The following is a 17200-nucleotide window of genomic DNA, read 5'->3' on the forward strand; positions in this document are numbered from 1 at the left end:
GAGCAACAAAGGGTTGTGTAGTTGTCTGTTGGTTTGTATAATTTATGTTGTTCTGTAAAAGTGGTGGTATTAGGGGCTTGTTTGTTTGTGTGTGCCTCGACAGAGTGGGGGGTAGAGTTTCTGCTATCTGTGCGCTGGTTGTGGTGGGCTGGTCTGGGCCAAATTCGCAGGAAAATGACCGGGCCGAATTGTTGTCCCAGTTCAGCCCTGGACTGCGCCCTCCACAAAACAATCATATTTGTGTTATGGTTAAATTTAATTTAGCCAAGGCTTACAAATAGGGAAAGACTGCGTGTCGTACTTCTACAATGTGCGCTTTTCCTCACGTGTGTCGTGGTGTTTCTCCACAGCATGTGTTGATGAGGCATCAGGAGAGGCTGGACGCTCGCGTGCAGAACATCGATGAGCAGCTCTGCAAGCTGGAGTCAGACAAGATACTGGTGAAGGTACGAGCACACACACACACACACACACGCACACACACACACGCACACGCACACGCACACACACACACACGACAGGTCAGTAGTGATTGGCCGACCTCTTTGTTCTTTGTGCCACCCACACATCATTTGTCTCTAAACGTGTTTGAACCTGGCTGGTTTATAGGGCCGTATTACTATTAATAGGGCCATAATATATACTCCATAAATAGAAGGTTTGGATCAGTGTGTAGACATTTGTATCTTGTTCCCAGTGTGATGTCACTGGTGTGCACCGACCTCCACATAGAAGACTCTGTCTTTCATCTTCCTCGGTCTCCGACCTCTCTCAGCACCTGGTCCAGATCAGTCAGGCGTGTGATGAGGGTTTCATTCATTAGTTTGGAATCATTCAGAGCTTTGCCTGTATGGTGTGACTGACCATACAGTTCATAGCGCTTTTTCTATGCACTACGTGCTTACTCAAAGCGCTTCACAACGGTCCATTCGTTCATACATCGGGAGGTGAAGCGGCGAACAGTCGACGCCAGCGTCCCTCACTTCCCACATTCACACACCGACGGTGGCGAGCTCTGGAGGCAATGCGGGGTTCAGTGTCTTGCCTAAGGAGCAGTCGGACACTTGTCCACATGTGGACAGGAGAAGGAGCCGGGATTCGAACCGCCGACCCATGGATCATTGGACGACCTGCTCTACCTCCTGAGCCACAGCCTTGGACTCGGATACCATTGTTATATTACAAGCCTACACAGATATCCCATGTGATCAGTCATGCCGATTTTCTTTTTAAGGACAAGGACAACACAGTTCTTGGCAGGAATTAGCCTGGCTATAAAAACACGTCGTGTTCAGTTCAGTCTGTTATTGTGTGGTCAGTCACTGACGTGGTGTGTTTTTGCAATACAATGTTTGCCAGCGTAAAGTATTGTAGCTTATTGTTTGTTCCAGAGCTATACTGTAGCTCTGCCTGGCAACCCAGTGACCTTGGGGCCACACAAAAGGCATACGTGGAGGAGGAGTATCTTATTGAGTATAAAACAAGTGGAAAACAGTGAAACTTCTTGGCCAGTATTCTGCCTACTTGCCTACAGTGTATTCGTTTCTGTACTAGCAGCCGGTAATAAGAAGGCATTGGTTGTATTAGGGTGGATTTGAATGCGTTGGGAGGGTGTATTCTGTATTGCATTGTAACATTACTACTACATCCCAGTACAGTCCATGTGAAAAAGCGTCAGTAATCCCCAAAGTACAGCACAGGCATTGCAGGTATTTAGAGACCTGAGGACCATTCTACAAATGTCTTCTAAATCCTGACAGTTTTCTGAAATACCTCATGTTTCTGTGTCAGTTGTGCTCAATATTTCATGTCAAGGACCCCAAAGAATGATATGTAATTGGCCGCCGACCCCCATCTCAAAATATGTTGTTCCAGAGACACTCCCCCCCCCCCCCAGAAGCAAGGATTTGAGTTAAAAACATTCGCTCTGAAATAATATATATTGAAAGATTCGCGCCACATTTTCATGACTTTTTAAAAGTAGCAGATCTACAAGCTCTATGAGCTTGTAGATCTGCTATTTTTCAATAGCTAAATTATAACATAATGCTTGAAACACCAAAAGGGGTTCCCGCCCAGAATGGGTTTTAATCAGACCAGTGTGTGTCCAGTGGAAACCTCGTATGAATCTGATCTCAGGTCAGAATGGGTATTAAGTTGAGTGTCAGGCTTGTTTGTGGAGGCTGATGGCAACTGGCACACAGGACTTATGGGGGTTGTTACAGTTATAGGGACCGAAATGACCGCTAATAAACCTATTCAGGAGAGTCATGTAATGTAACGGGAGATGAGGAAGCAGTGACATTAAAAAAAAAGTAGGGGGAAAGTTTTATATAGCTCTCCTTAGTTCTCTTTTTCATAAGCTCAATATAAATCTATAAGCTTGGTCAGTCATGCTGAAAGAACACGGTGATAGTGAAGCCTTTATCAACCGTGCTGTGCAGTATGTATGTGAAAAGTTTACAAAGGCACGCCGTGCATCGCCAGGTACTGGATAGAAGAATACTGTACGTCAGTGGCGTGCACAGATAGACACTAGGGGGTGCTAGAGCACACCCTGCCCTTTTGGCAATGTGCCCTTTTGGAGAAAATAAATTGGAGATTTTTTTTTTTTTTTTTGTTTGTTTTTTGTACAGTGTACAGTACAGTACTTTGTATAGTATGTGGACCATGGTGACATTGATCAATTCTTGATAAAAAATATCCAATATATTATTTAGGCCCCAAAAATGTTATAAATCTCACACTATTAAGGCAACCGGAGCGGTTCCACGCGCTGCACAATGTGCCCTTTTTTCACTTGAGCACCTGCCCCTCTAAATGTCTGTGCACGCCACTGCTTCACGTATACAGTAACAGAATACATGACGGTCTCTGCACGCTGAATCGTGCCCCCCATGTACATTTATAAAATCGCCACATACTGTACATGCGATATGAGCCTGATTTATTTCACAGAAATTATTAACCCATTCTGAACGGGCACCCATTTTGGTGTCGGCATCATGTTATGCTTTAGCTATTGAAAAATAGCAGATCTACAAGCTCATATCGCGCCACCGAGTGGCGCGATACGAGCTTGTAGGTCTGCTATTTTTGGAAAAAATCGAAGAACAACTGACATTTTTAGAATCTGATCTCAGGTCAGAATGGGTTCGTCAGACCAGCGTGTGTCCAGTGGAAACCTCGTATGAATCTGATCTCAGGTCAGAATGGGTTAATAGAATTAATATGGAGGGTCGAGTTATACTGGCAGGTGATGGATTGGACGATTCATAAGACTGAGCCCATCATGGGTGAAAAACATTCACCGAGCTGCAGTCCAGATGTTGGCAGAGAGGACTTGAGTTTAGTTTATTAGGGAATAGTAGGAATACACCTCTTACTCTCACTGCCACAAGTTGCATATCTTTTCTTTGAGGGGCGCTAGCCCCTCCTTTACACAGGTTTAATGTTTGTCTTTAGTTCATTGTTTGTTTTGTAAACGCATTGACAACGAAGGGAACATTTACGTCGTAATGTGTCATTTACGACGTCATATTGTCTCTTTATTGTTAATGGCGTTTTAATGTTTGTGTTGGCACCGTTTGTTTTACATCACCATTACATCACCTAATCAACATGAGTTAGGCTTTAATATATTAGCGCCCCTCACTTCACAGAGGTGTGAGTATTTTCTCATATTTTTACTTTGTTCCGTTTTTATACCAATTTAGTCCTCTGAATTCTGGGGACCCCCAGGGGTCCCTGGAGGGGGGAGAGGGTCAGACACTTGGCAAAATGTTGCTCTTTATTGGGTCGACGTTTGGGTCGATTAGACCTTCATCAGGACAGACAAATGGAGGAGATGTTGACTTGAATACAAAGTTAAAAAAAGAGAGACCAATACCACGTTGCTGAGTCATTTAATGTCCATTGTAAATTAACCAATTTTGTGCGGGAACCCATTTTGGTGTTAGCATCGTGTTATGCTTTAGCTATTGAAAAATAGCAGACCTACAAGCTCATAGCGCGCCACCGAGTGGCGCGCTATGAGCTTGCAGGTCTGCTATTTTTGAAAAATCGAAGAACGACTGACATAGAAACATAGCAGACATTTTTAGAATCTGATCTCAGGTCAAAATGTCTTACATGGACGAAGCACTCCAGACTGGTGCCACTGGTTCCAGTATCGCCCGGTGAAGGCTTTTTGACCGGGAGGAATGGAGGAATAATGTTTTAACTACTCACCAATACAAAGACCGGTTGTGTAATTAGAAAAGGGGTGCACTTTGAGCCCCCCCACCACACGTATATACTGTAAATGCACTTTTTGGGCAGAAAGGGATTTGCCACTGAGATGTTGCCGAGTAGAAGCAAGAGTACAGAAAATTGGAAATACTCAAGTAAAGTAAAAAAAGAAAGAAAAAAAAGTACTTAAGTACAGTACTTGAGTAAATGTACTAGTTACTTTACACCACTGGTTGAGAAGCAGCACACACACTGCTAGCACATGCACAGTCACATGCACACAGGGTAGGTCTAACAGTTGTTGTTTTAATCTATTTTGAAAAACCTCAATAACGCCCCCACACTTTATGAATAATACAAACAATGAATATCATGAACATGAATAATGCATGACTAATAAACTCATATAACATACGGTAAATCAAATAAAGCCCTGAGTTTGAGAAAATAAGTCACAACCGACGTCACGACCACTGCATTTATCACTGCAAAGTGTTATTTTAGATTTATTGGGCAATTATGTGTGCTTCCCCAGTTCACAGTCTTGGCGCTACAGGTCAAGTTGAACTAAAACCACTTCTCTATTCTAATATTTCACCTCCAAATGGGTAAACAAACTTAACACTTACACCGCTAGAAACCACAGCATCCATGTTCTGGACATGTCATCAAAAATAATTAAAGGTATATTCAGTGATTTCCATTTCACTTAATTCAAATATCACTTCTTTTTTTGTTATGTTGTGATAATCCTCCCTACTATAGAGTGTGCTGACCATATGTGACCAGTGCCAGCAGAATATGCCTCATGTCGCCAGAATGAACATGCCTTAAATCAATAAATAAACTCGTTTTTTTTTTTTATGTGATTTTCTTTTTTTTTTCATATTAATACAGTTTGAATGTTGAAGAAGGTTTTCATTCAAACAGATTGTTCATTTGGGCAAATGAAATGTATACATTTATACGTCAAAGTGGGCTTGTTTTTTAACAAGTTTCTGGAGGCAGAAGAGCGCAGTTCCGAGATTTGCATGTTGGTTACGATTGGTCCTGTAATCTCTTTGTCCTTTTGTCCTCTTTGTTTCACGCTCTGATCACCGCCCATTAGCGTGCTTGTGTTTGTAAACACAGAAGTATTCTGGGCATTTGGGTTAGACTTTACAGAAAATAAACAAAACCACGTATAGCTACTCGCTGAAATACACTTCCCAGCTTGGAGTCTTTCACCAACAAACAACAGGCTAGAAGCTAGCTAGCCTAGTTAGCCGTTTGTGTCGTGTGTTAAAGAGCAAAGAGATCACACGTCTTTTCTTTTAATCACAACTCGCTCATTTCTTGCTCATTTAAAAAAAGGTTATATACTATGTAAACTATGAAATGCAGGCTTTCATTTGGTATATAGAACGTTTGTGTAGGCCGTCTCTAAGAAACGGTATCAATTGAAAAGGAATTTTTTTTCCTCGCGCACCCAGCAAAGAGCTACGTCTTTTCAAATACGGCCGTTAGTACTGTTAATTCAACATCCGGTGAGGGGAGGATACGGATCGTGTATGTATTGTGTATATAAATCAGGGCATACAGTGGGTGGGCTTTAGACCGGATGTAAGCCTTGCACACTAAATAGACACCCGATGTAGTATGAATCCACCCATCGAATGCACAGGAATTACTATAAATGAAACCAGGCATTGTGACTGCATGTGGACAGATCTGTTTATTAAAATAGCAAATCTACAAGCGCACAACATCATAGCCTGATGCGTCGATTTTATTTATTTAAAATACTGGGTCAATTGTCTGACTTTGATTGCTTAAAGTAGACCTGCATAAAATGGTGTACTGCAGCTATTTACAACCAGGTAGTGTATAAGTTAAATTGAACACTTAACTTAATATTTAATACTTGAATACTTATACTTAGTATTTAATACTTAGTACTTTCAAAAGGGTTTATTGGGGCACCTTACAAATTGCATTGTTTGTTCTACTGGCTTAAACATGTCAGTGTTTCTAGTGTTGCACTGTTGACAGCTAAAACGTCCTATTGTCTCTTGTCCCTCCCATTGTCACACCCACTTCTGTCCAGCTCTAAGGTGATAAAATGTTGTGAATATTGAAAAGGGCTTTTCTCAGCTTTGGGTGAAAGGCCCCAGTCATTTTAAAATGGTTATATCTCCTTCAATTATTGTCCAATTTCATTGAATGATACATCATATGAAAGCTTACATTCTGTACTTTAATAATCTGTAAAAATCTGAAAAATGGAAAAGGCGACATGAGGCATGTTTTGTTGGCACTGGTCACATATAAGGAGTTCCTCCCTGTCCCCAGTTCACCCCTGGGGTCAAAAAAAACCTTAAGCCAAATTCCAATACCCAGAATCTCGGCTACTCGCTCACTCTCACTCAGTCACTCCAGCAAGGTGGTGTTATGGTGGAATTGGTGACCTGCTGAAATATGTGACAACCGTGTAGACAATCACATAATGTAAATGTGTCCTAATGTCAATTGTTGCAGTTTGTTCATTAGCAGAGTTCAACCTAACTGTATTTAGGCCATGTATTTAAAGACTTCCATGTAATAGTTGTGTGAACAAGATGTTCACATATTTTGCAGGTCACCAATTTCACCGTCATTTGCCATGCTGGAGTGAGCGAGTGTGAGTGAGCGAGTGGCCGAGATATTGGGTATTGGAATTTGGCTATAGGTTTCGTTTTTGGCTATAGGTGGCCCAACCTTCATCCAATCAGGATAGAGAGGGGCCTTCCGCTAATCATGATCGAGCGGGGGCGGGCCTTGGTGTGTGTGTGTGTGCTGATGGCCTGTCGCGTGTCACCCATCTGTAGTGCGTGCACATCTTGTTACCGGGGCAGACTGGGGGGGTGGGGGGGGGGGAGGGGTTCCAAATCACCCTAATCAGTGATAACTGAATGCTCCTTGAAGTTAACGTTTGACAAAAAAGCCAAATGATTGGTGATGTATTAAAGGAGAATTCCATGCTAGAATGCTTTCTTATCTTTCTTTGTAGTTACGTCCCCATCAAAGAGGTCCAGGTGTTTTTTTGTGCAAAAACTCCTTATTGGCTATTTCCCCTACCATAAGCCCTAAATGAATTGCATTGCATTGAATGGGAATTGAATGGGGCTATGGGGTGTTGTGCTAATTCGCTTATTTCCATCGAAAGAAGTAGTAAAGTGTGCCGCTTGGGATAATATTTACATTATGAAGAGAGGATACTGTATATACAAAGAAATTATAATTTTGAGCGATGGAAATAAGTGAATTAGCACAACACCCCATAGCCCCATTCAATTCCCATTCAATTCAATGCATTCATTTAGGGCTTATGGTAGGGGATATAGCCGATAAGGAGCTTTTGCACAAAATAACACCTGGACCTCTTTGGTGGGGACGTAACGACTACAAAGAAAGGTAAGAAAGCCTTTTAGTATGGAATTCTCCTTTAACTATCATGAAAACATAATTGAACCACCATTTTAATCATAATATCAGATTGGGGTCGGCGGCATATTGCATATACATTTTGGGGTCCTTGACATGAAATATTGAGAACCACTGATACAGAAACATGAGGTTTTTCCAGAAAAAAGACATTTTAAAAAGACATTTTTTAACCCATTCTGGGCCGGGAACCCCTTTTGGTGTTAGCATTATGTTGTGCTTTACCTATTGAAAAATAGCAGATCTACAAGCTCATAGCGCGCCACCGAGTGGCGCGATATGAGCTTGTAGGTCTGCTATTTTTTTTAAACTGTCAGGATTTAGAAGACATTTTTAGAATCTGATCTCAGGTCAAAATGAGTTAAAGAACCACCATTCTTCTTTGCGTTAGAATCTGATCTCAGGTCAGAATGGGTTAAATTCCGTTGTGTGTGTGTGTGTGTGTGTGTGTGTGTGTGTGTGTGTGTGTGTGCATATATATACCACCAGGACGCGGTGGGCCAGCTGAAGGAGCGCGTCCGGTCTCAGTACCAGCGGATGCACGCCGTGCTGGACGCGGACCTGAGCGAGACCGTGAAGCTGCTGGACAGCGTGCACGGCGCCTACCGCCACCGCAACTCCCAGCAGGCACTGCGTCTCAGGGAGCGGCAGCAGGAGGCCGACCGGCTGCTCAGCACCGCACAGGTGTTCTGCCACCGCGCGGAGGACATCAACTTCATGAAGGTGTGTGTGTGTGTGTGTGTGTGTGTGTGTGTGTGTGTGTGTGTGTGTTTGTCATTCACTTCTAGTCATGTTTACTAGTTGCCTAGTTTACCAGTCGACTAGTTGTTTAACTAGTGCACCCCTAGTGCCAACAAGGTCGACTAGTGGATTTACTAGTTGAATAGTCGACTAGTTGCTTGATGCCTGTGTGTGTGGTGTGTGTGTGTGTGTGTGTGTGTGTGTGTGTGTGTGTGTGTGTGTGTGTGTGTGTGTGTGTGTGTGTGTGTGTGTGTGTGTGTGTGTGTGTGTTTGTGTGTGGTGTGTGTGTGTGTGTGTGTGTGTGTGTTTGTGTGTGGTGTGTGTGTGTGTGTGTGTGTGTGTGTGTGTGTGTGTGTGTGTGTGTGTGTGTTTTTGTGTGTTTTTGTGTGTGTGTGTGTGTGTGTGTGTGTGTGTGTGTGTGTGTGTGTGTGTGTGTGTGTGTGTGGCATTCACTTCTAGTCATGTTTACTAGTTGCCTAGTTTACTAGTTGTTTAATTACCTATTATGTAAAGAAAAATCACACCCGTGTGAACTGAGTGATGCAACTCCCCCCTTCTCTCTCTCCCTCTCTCTCTCCCTCTCTCTCTCTCTCTCTCTCTCTCTCTCTCTCTCTCTCTCATTAGCAGGCAACAATGCAACACTCTCTCTCTCTGTTTCTGGCACAACAGCGCCCCTACTGGTACTAATAGTCATACTCGTGCTCATTAACGTCACACGGACACATAGGTGAACACGGACATTGCTGTTCCTTGGAGTGGTTGCACCACTAAAAATGTTAAATCGTCACACCCCTAGTACCAACAAGGTCTTACTAGTAAGTCGACTAGTTGAATAGTCGACTAGTTGCTTGATGCGTGTGTGTGTGTGTGTGTGTGTGTGTGTGTGTGTGTGTGTGTGTGTGTGTGTGTGTGTGTGTGTGCGCGCACGCGGTGCGCGTGCGAAAGTCAGTTTATGCTTTGAGCGAGTGGTTCGCAAACATCTTCATGTCATGTCATGGACCAAATGAATAATTATGTATTTAGTTGCCGTCCCTCATCATCTGAAAGTATTTTGTGCCAGTCAGGGACGTCCTCCACATAAGATGGTCCTGTTACTATTATATTTCAAACATATTCCACCTTTTCTTCTATATTATAGCAGATCTACAAGCTCATGTTGTGGAGATCTGCACTTTTTTCATGTACAATCTTCACTCCAGTCATCCGGGGCATCCGGGAGTTATTTCAACCCATTTAGGCCTGACGTCGAAATTAAAAAAAAAATATTTTTTTTAAATGTCTTTTTTTCTGAAAAACCTCATGTTTATATATCAGTGGTGCTCAATATTTCATGTCAAGGACCCCAAAAATTATATGTAATTGGCCGCCGACCCCCCAACTGAAAATATGTTGTTCCAGGAACCCCCCCCCCCCCCCCCCAGAAGCAAAGATTTGAGTTTAAAACTGAAACTCTGAAAGAAGATTTGAGGCACATTTTCACGATTTTTCAAAAATAGCAGACCTACAAGCTCATAGCGCGCCACTCGGTGGCGTGCTATGACTGCCATTGCAGTCAGAACTGCAGCATCACTCCCAATCTTCCGCCGTAGTCTGAAAACCCACCTTTTCAGACTCCATCATGGCCCATAGCACTTACCCTAACCCCTTAGATAACATTTCTGTTGGCTTAGATAGCATTTGACACAGACTTATAGCATGTTATGTAGACAGCACTATAATTGTATTGTATATAGTCATAGCACGCCATAGTACATATGTATAGCATAGTAGTAAATATGTATAGTTTATATGTATAGTAGTGTATGTATAGTTTCATTATATAGATATTCCACTGTTACTTTCTTAGCTTACGCATGTTTCATGATAAATGTTTTTATGTGATGTATTCCCATGCTTTTGTTCTTGCTTAAATGTAAGTCGCTCTGGATTAAGAGCGTCTGCTAAATGCCTAAATTGTAAATTGTAAATTCAATAGCTAAAGCATAACATAATGCTAACACCAAAAGGGGTTCCCGTTCAGAATGGGTTAATACAGGGGAAAAGGGGAGGAGGCCTAGTTTAGACTCCTGAGGCCCAGCAGTCAGCTAAAGTATATGGGGTTGATGTGGTTGTTAAGCCCTATAGACTATAAAGTGGTTAACAGGTTAAAGTATATGGGGTTGATGTGGTTGTTAAGCCCTATAGACTATAAAGTGGTTAACAGCTAAAGTATATGGGGTTGATGTGGTTGTTAAGCCCTATAGACTATAAAGTGGTTAACAGCTAAAGTATATGGGGTTGATGTGGTTGTTAAGCCCTATAGACTATAAAGTGGTTAAAGTATATGGGGTTGATGTGGTTGTTAAGCCCTATAGACTATAAAGTGGTTAAAGTATATGGGGTTGATGTGGTTGTTAAGCCCTATAGACTATAAAGTGGTTAAAGTATATGGGGTTGATGTGGTTGTTAAGCCCTATACACTATAAAGTGGTTAAAGTATATGGGGTTGATGTGGTTGTTAAGCCCTATAGACTATAAAGTGGTTAAAGTATATGGGGTTGATGTGGTTGTTAAGCCCTATAGACTATAAAGTGGTTAAAGTATATGGGGTTGATGTGGTTGTTAAGCCCTATAGACTATAAAGTGGTTAAAGTATATGGGGTTGATGTGGTTGTTAAGCCCTATAGACTATAAAGTGGTTAAAGTATATGGGGTTGATGTGGTTGTTAAGCCCTATAGACTATAAAGTGGTTAAAGTATATGGGGTTGATGTGGTTGTTAAGCCCTATACACTATAAAGTGGTTAAAGTATATGGGGTTGATGTGGTTGTTAAGCCCTATACACTATAAAGTGGTTAAAGTATATGGGGTTGATGTGGTTGTTAAGCCCTATAGACTATAAAGTGGTTAAAGTATATGGGGTTGATGTGGTTGTTAAGCCCTATAGACTATAAAGTGGTTAAAGTATATGGGGTTGATGTGGTTGTTAAGCCCTATACACTATAAAGTGGTTAAAGTATATGGGGTTGATGTGGTTGTTAAGCCCTATACACTATAAAGTGGTTAAAGTATATGGGGTTGATGTGGTTGTTAAGCCCTATACACTATAAAGTGGTTAAAGTATATGGGGTTGATGTGGTTGTTAAGCCCTATACACTATAAAGTGGTTAAAGTATATGGGGTTGATGTGGTTGTTAAGCCCTATACACTATAAAGTGGTTAAAGTATATGGGGTTGATGTGGTTGTTAAGCCCTATACACTATAAAGTGGTTAAAGTATATGGGGTTGATGTGGTTGTTAAGCCCTATAGACTATAAAGTGGTTAAAGTATATGGGGTTGATGTGGTTGTTAAGCCCTATAGACTATAAAGTGGTTAAAGTATATGGGGTTGATGTGGTTGTTAAGCCCTATAGACTATAAAGTGGTTAAAGTATATGGGGTTGATGTGGTTGTTAAGCCCTATAGACTATAAAGTGGTTAAAGTATATGGGGTTGATGTGGTTGTTAAGCCCTATAGACTATAAAGTGGTTAAAGTATATGGGGTTGATGTGGTTGTTAAGCCCTATAGACTATAAAGTGGTTAAAGTATATGGGGTTGATGTGGTTGTTAAGCCCTATACACTATAAAGTGGTTAAAGTATATGGGGTTGATGTGGTTGTTAAGCCCTATAGACTATAAAGTGGTTAAAGTATATGGGGTTGATGTGGTTGTTAAGCCCTATACACTATAAAGTGGTTAAAGTATATGGGGTTGATGTGGTTGTTAAGCCCTATACACTATAAAGTGGTTAAAGTATATGGGGTTGATGTGGTTGTTAAGCCCTATACACTATAAAGTGGTTAAAGTATATGGGGTTGATGTGGTTGTTAAGCCCTATACACTATAAAGTGGTTAACAGGCTAAAGTATATGGGGTTGATGTGGTTGTTAAGCCCTATACACTATAAAGTGGTTAACATCTAAAGTATATGGGGTTGATGTGGTTGTTAAGCCCTATAGACTATAAAGTGGTTAACAGGCCCTATAGACTATAAAGTGGTTAACAGGCCCTATAGACTATAAAGTGGTTAACAGGCCCTATAGACTATAAAGTGGTTAACAGGCCCTATAGACTATAAAGTGGTTTCAGAACATCCCACTCCACTGACACATGCCTCCTCTATTTGAGCGACCACATCAAACACGAGGTGGATGCTGGAAAATACTGCGGCATGGTCATGCTGGACCTCCAAAAGGCTTTTGACACCGTGAACCACTCCATACTGGTTAACAAGCTTAAAGCTATTGGTTTTGATAGCACGTCAGTGAGCTGGATGCAATCCTACCTGGAGGGGAGAGAACAGATGGTGGAGGTGAACGGAACACTGTCCCCTCCCCTCCCAGTGAGCTGTGGCGTCCCACAAGGAAGCATACTAGGGCCTTTACTGTTCCTAATTTATGTTAACGACATGACTTCAGCTTGTGACTGCAACTTGTTCCTGTTCGCAGATGACTCAGCACTGCTGGTCTCGGACAGGAACAAACTGCAGGTTGAAAAGACCCTCAGCTCTGAACTCGGTAGAATCTGCACCTGGCTCGCTGATAACAAACTATCCTTACACCTGGGAAAAACTGAATCCATCCTCTTTGGATCAAATAGTAAACTCAGCAAGGCAGATGGCTTCTTGGTTAGAGTGGGTGACAATATTATCACACGAAAAGATGAAATTACCTACCTAGGTTCCATCCTGGAGGCCAATCTTTCCGGTGATAAAATGGCCACCAACGTAATCAAAAAAGTCAATCAAAGAACAAGATTCCTTTACAGGATCTCCTCACTGGTCAGCAAAAACACCTTGAAGACCTTAACAGGAGCCCTCGTACAAGGTTTCTTTGACTATGCATCCACCTCTTGGTACCACAGCACCTCAAAGGCCCTTAAAACAAGGCTCCAGACCTCTCAAAACAAACTGGTCAGGCTCCTACTTGGCCTCACCCCCCGAACCCACCTCACCCCTGCCCACTTTGACAGGCTGGGATGGCTTAGGGTCGACGACAGAGTACAGCATCTTGCAATGGGTCTGGTCCACAAGATTCGATACACCACCAAGATACCCATGTACCTGTCTAAATACTTCCTTAATGTAAACGAAGTCCACACCCACAACACCAGAGGGAGTGCAACAAACCATGTACAACCCAGATTCGGCACAAACAAGGGACTAAATTCTTTTCGCTCCTATGCCACCAAAATGTGGAACGCCCTACCAACAGTCATTAAGACATGTGAATCCCTTGACTCCTTCAAAACCGCTCTCAAAGGGCACCTACGGATGGCTGCAATTCGAAACTGGCCTCTGTAAAATCTGAATCCCCCCCACCCCCCCACCCCATTTTCCCTCACTGTATATAGTATCTTTTCCCTTTTTTGCTTCCCATATGATGAATTCCTGTTCTGTTCTTTACCTACAGAGAAATGTCTATTTGTATGTCTCTAAATGTTTGTATGTCTTTAAATGTTTTGATGAATTGAACAATGTGGACCCTGTTGTAAACAAGTGTAATGCTTAATTGGGTCGTCCACTCACAGTTGACAGTCTTTGTATTGAGTTTGTGCTTAAAATGTACTGTAAATTCTACAAACTGTTAATAAAGATTTCAATCAATCAAAAAAAAAGTGGTTAACAGGCCCTATAGACTATAAAGTGGTTAACAGGCCCTATAGACTATAAAGTGGTTAACAGGCCCTATAGACTATAAAGTGGTTAACAGGCCCTATAGACTATAAAGTGGTTAACAGGCCCTATAGACTATAAAGTGGTTAACAGGCGCATGATCAAGGGAAGGAGGGAAGAAACACGCAATGTGAGTTCATGTGAGTGCTTTTCTTTTTAGGATTCAAATACATTTTTATTGCTTTTTCAGTTCAGTCACAGGGAGTAACTGAGAATGTACATAGAACAAGTAAGACGCGCAAACGCGGGAAGCGAACGCAGCTCGTGTGTGTGTGTGTGTGGTTGTTTGTGTGTGTGTGTGTGTGTGTGTGTGTGTGTGTGTGTGTGTGTGTGTGTGTGTGTGTGCTACAGCTGCGTCCTCTGGTGGCGGGCGGGTGGTGTCACAGCGGGACAGACAGACAGACACACACACACACACACAGACAGACATGATCTGCAGGGTCTCATAGTTAGTGCTCATTGCGTTCGCAATAATCCTACAAACAATTAAGACAACAAAGGAAACAAAACTAGACAAGAAAATAATAAATACATGACACTACGAAACCTTTACAGAAAAGATAATGCAATACAGACAAGACAATACAATACAATACCATACAATAAAAAGTATATAATAATAATACAAATAAAAAGGGAAAAAATAAATTAAGTCAATGCCATTGAACCTGGGTAATATTAATTTACACTGTATTCAAGGAAGAATTGCGCTCACACCACCAATGGGATCTCTGACATCAATATGCATTATGTATCCTCCCCACCAATGGGATCTCTGACAGCAATATGCATTATGTATCCTCCCCATCAATGGGATCTCTGACAGCAATATGCATTATGTATCCTCCCCATCAATGGGATCTCTGACAGCAATATGCATTATGTGTCCTCCCCACCAATGGGATCTCTGACAGCAATATGCATTATGTATCCTCCCCATCAATGGGATCTCTGACAGCAATATGCATTATGTATCCTCCCCACCAATGGGATCTCTGACAGCAATATGCATTATGTATCCTCCCCACCAATGGGATCTCTGACAGCAATATGCATTATGTATCCTCCCCATCAATGGGATCTCTGACAGCAATATGCATTATGTATCCTCCCCACCAATGGGATCTCTGACAGCAATATGCATTATGTATCCTCCCCATCAATGGGATCTCTGACAGCAATATGCATTATGTATCCTCCCCATCAATGGGATCTCTGACAGCAATATGCATTATGTATCCTCCCCATCAATGGGATCTCTGACAGCATTATGTATCCTCCCCATCAATGGGATCTCTGACAGCATTATGTATCCTCCCCATCAATGGGATCTCTGACAGCATTATGTATCCTCCCCATCAATGGGATCTCTGACAGCATTATGTATCCTCCCCATCAATGGGATCTCTGACAGTATTATGTATCCTCCCCATTTCCGGATATATTCATCCAGTCTGTCAGATCTCCTATATGCCATAACCTTGCCTATATCTCCACAAACCAGTCATGAAACGAGGGACTCCATGTGAGTGCTTTTAATGTACTGTAAATGCACCGTTTTATCTGTAGACATTTCAGACAGAAGACATGAGAATCTCTCTTCTAACTAACCCTTTAAAACTGGGAAAGCACCTGAGATCTTATTTTGCATTGGCTATTCAAAACATTTGTCTTTTTGTGAGAACTACTGATTTCAGAAGGCATTTGTAGAGTCGGCCTCGGGTCCTAATTGGCTAATTTGTGATTGCCTCTTTCAGAACACGAAGCCCTACCAGCTGTTATTGGACAGGTAAGCAATCCATTACTCTGTGTAGTTTGACAATGATACTACCGGATGATGTTTTTGTCGGTCTAATCTGTGTCTCACGGTAGGAAATTGACTCTTATGTAGACTTAAAGGGACACTTCACCCTTTTTGCAAAAAAATATATGTTAATGACGTTTAGAAGCTTTAGAACACTTTCCTGGGGGTATTTATGTGTGTAATATGTGGTTTTAGATATTTTAGATTGTAGCAGTGAGCCAGTTGTCTCTGATGTCATGGACACTGGTCTCACTACCTTCCTGGACTACAATTCCCATAATTCTTTGGTGCACTGCTCCTCCTTGTGGATAGGGGGAGAGCTGTCTTACTGAGACAACATGTAGTCCAGGAAGGAAGTGAGCCCAGTGTCCATGACATCAGAGACAACGGGCTCACTGCTACAATCTAAAATATCTAAAACCACATATTACACACATAAATACCCCCAGGAAAGTGTTCTAAAGCTTCTAAACGTCATTAACATGTATTTTTTTGCAAAAAGGGTGAAGTGTCCCTTTAAGGTGCCCACACACCGTCTGCGAACGCCGCACGTCAAAACAGCCGCCTCCTTCAATGAACCTATCCCACACCGGCGGCGTTCACGCCTCGCCTGACGCTCCGATACGCCACTGTTCTATTTTCCAGGCGTTGCCGCGTCGCTGCGCACCCGGTGTGTGTTGGGCTTCAGATAGCATTTTATACAGACTTATAGCATGTTACCTACTGTAGACAGCACTAGAATTGCATTTTATGTAGTCATAGCACTGTATAGTATATACTAGTATAGTATGTGTAGTTTATATGTATGTTTCTTTATATAGATATTCCACTCTTACGTTCTTAGCTTACGCATGTTTCATGATAACTACTTTTATGTATGTGATGTATTGCCATGCTTTTTGTTCTTGCTTAATGTAAATCGCTCTGGATTAAGAGCGTCTGCTAAATGCCTAAATTGTAATCGTCTGTGTGTGTGTGCGTGTGCGTGTGCGTGTGCGTGTGTGTGTGTGCGTGTGCGTGTGTGTGTGTGTGTGTGTGTGCGTGTGCGTGTGTGTGCGCATGTGTGTGTTTTCCCAGGTCAAAGGCGTACCTGGGCAGTTCTCTCCCTCCCCACAAAGTGGGCCAGCTGAACTCTCATCTCCTGCTGTCAGAACTCACCAAGAGGGAACAGAGTTTGCGTAAAGTTCTGGAGGGTGAGACGAGATGAATGAGGAAATAAAGATACCAGGAAACTGCATGTCTGAGCGCTGCTTTCGCTCCTATTCTG

General features: G+C 42.2%; 1 protein-coding gene across 3 annotated transcripts in view; it reads left to right on the forward strand.

Annotated features, from left to right (window-relative positions):
- LOC310865384 (suppressor of fused homolog) overlaps window positions 1-17200 on the forward strand; it is a 79991-nt gene that overhangs the window by 60081 nt on the left and 2710 nt on the right. For all 3 annotated transcript variants that reach the window (XM_083774480.1, XM_083774479.1, XM_083774483.1), the window contains 4 exons: window positions 351-446; window positions 8182-8415; window positions 15887-15918; window positions 17011-17126. In XM_083774480.1, the coding sequence (XP_083630606.1) occupies window positions 351-446; window positions 8182-8415; window positions 15887-15918; window positions 17011-17126 (478 nt within the window). The remainder of the gene's footprint in view (window positions 1-350; window positions 447-8181; window positions 8416-15886; window positions 15919-17010; window positions 17127-17200) is intronic.

This window comes from Protomyctophum parallelum, assembly GCF_964188405.1.
Source record: "Protomyctophum parallelum genome assembly, chromosome: 10".
Classification (NCBI taxonomy): Eukaryota; Metazoa; Chordata; class Actinopteri; order Myctophiformes; family Myctophidae; genus Protomyctophum; species Protomyctophum parallelum.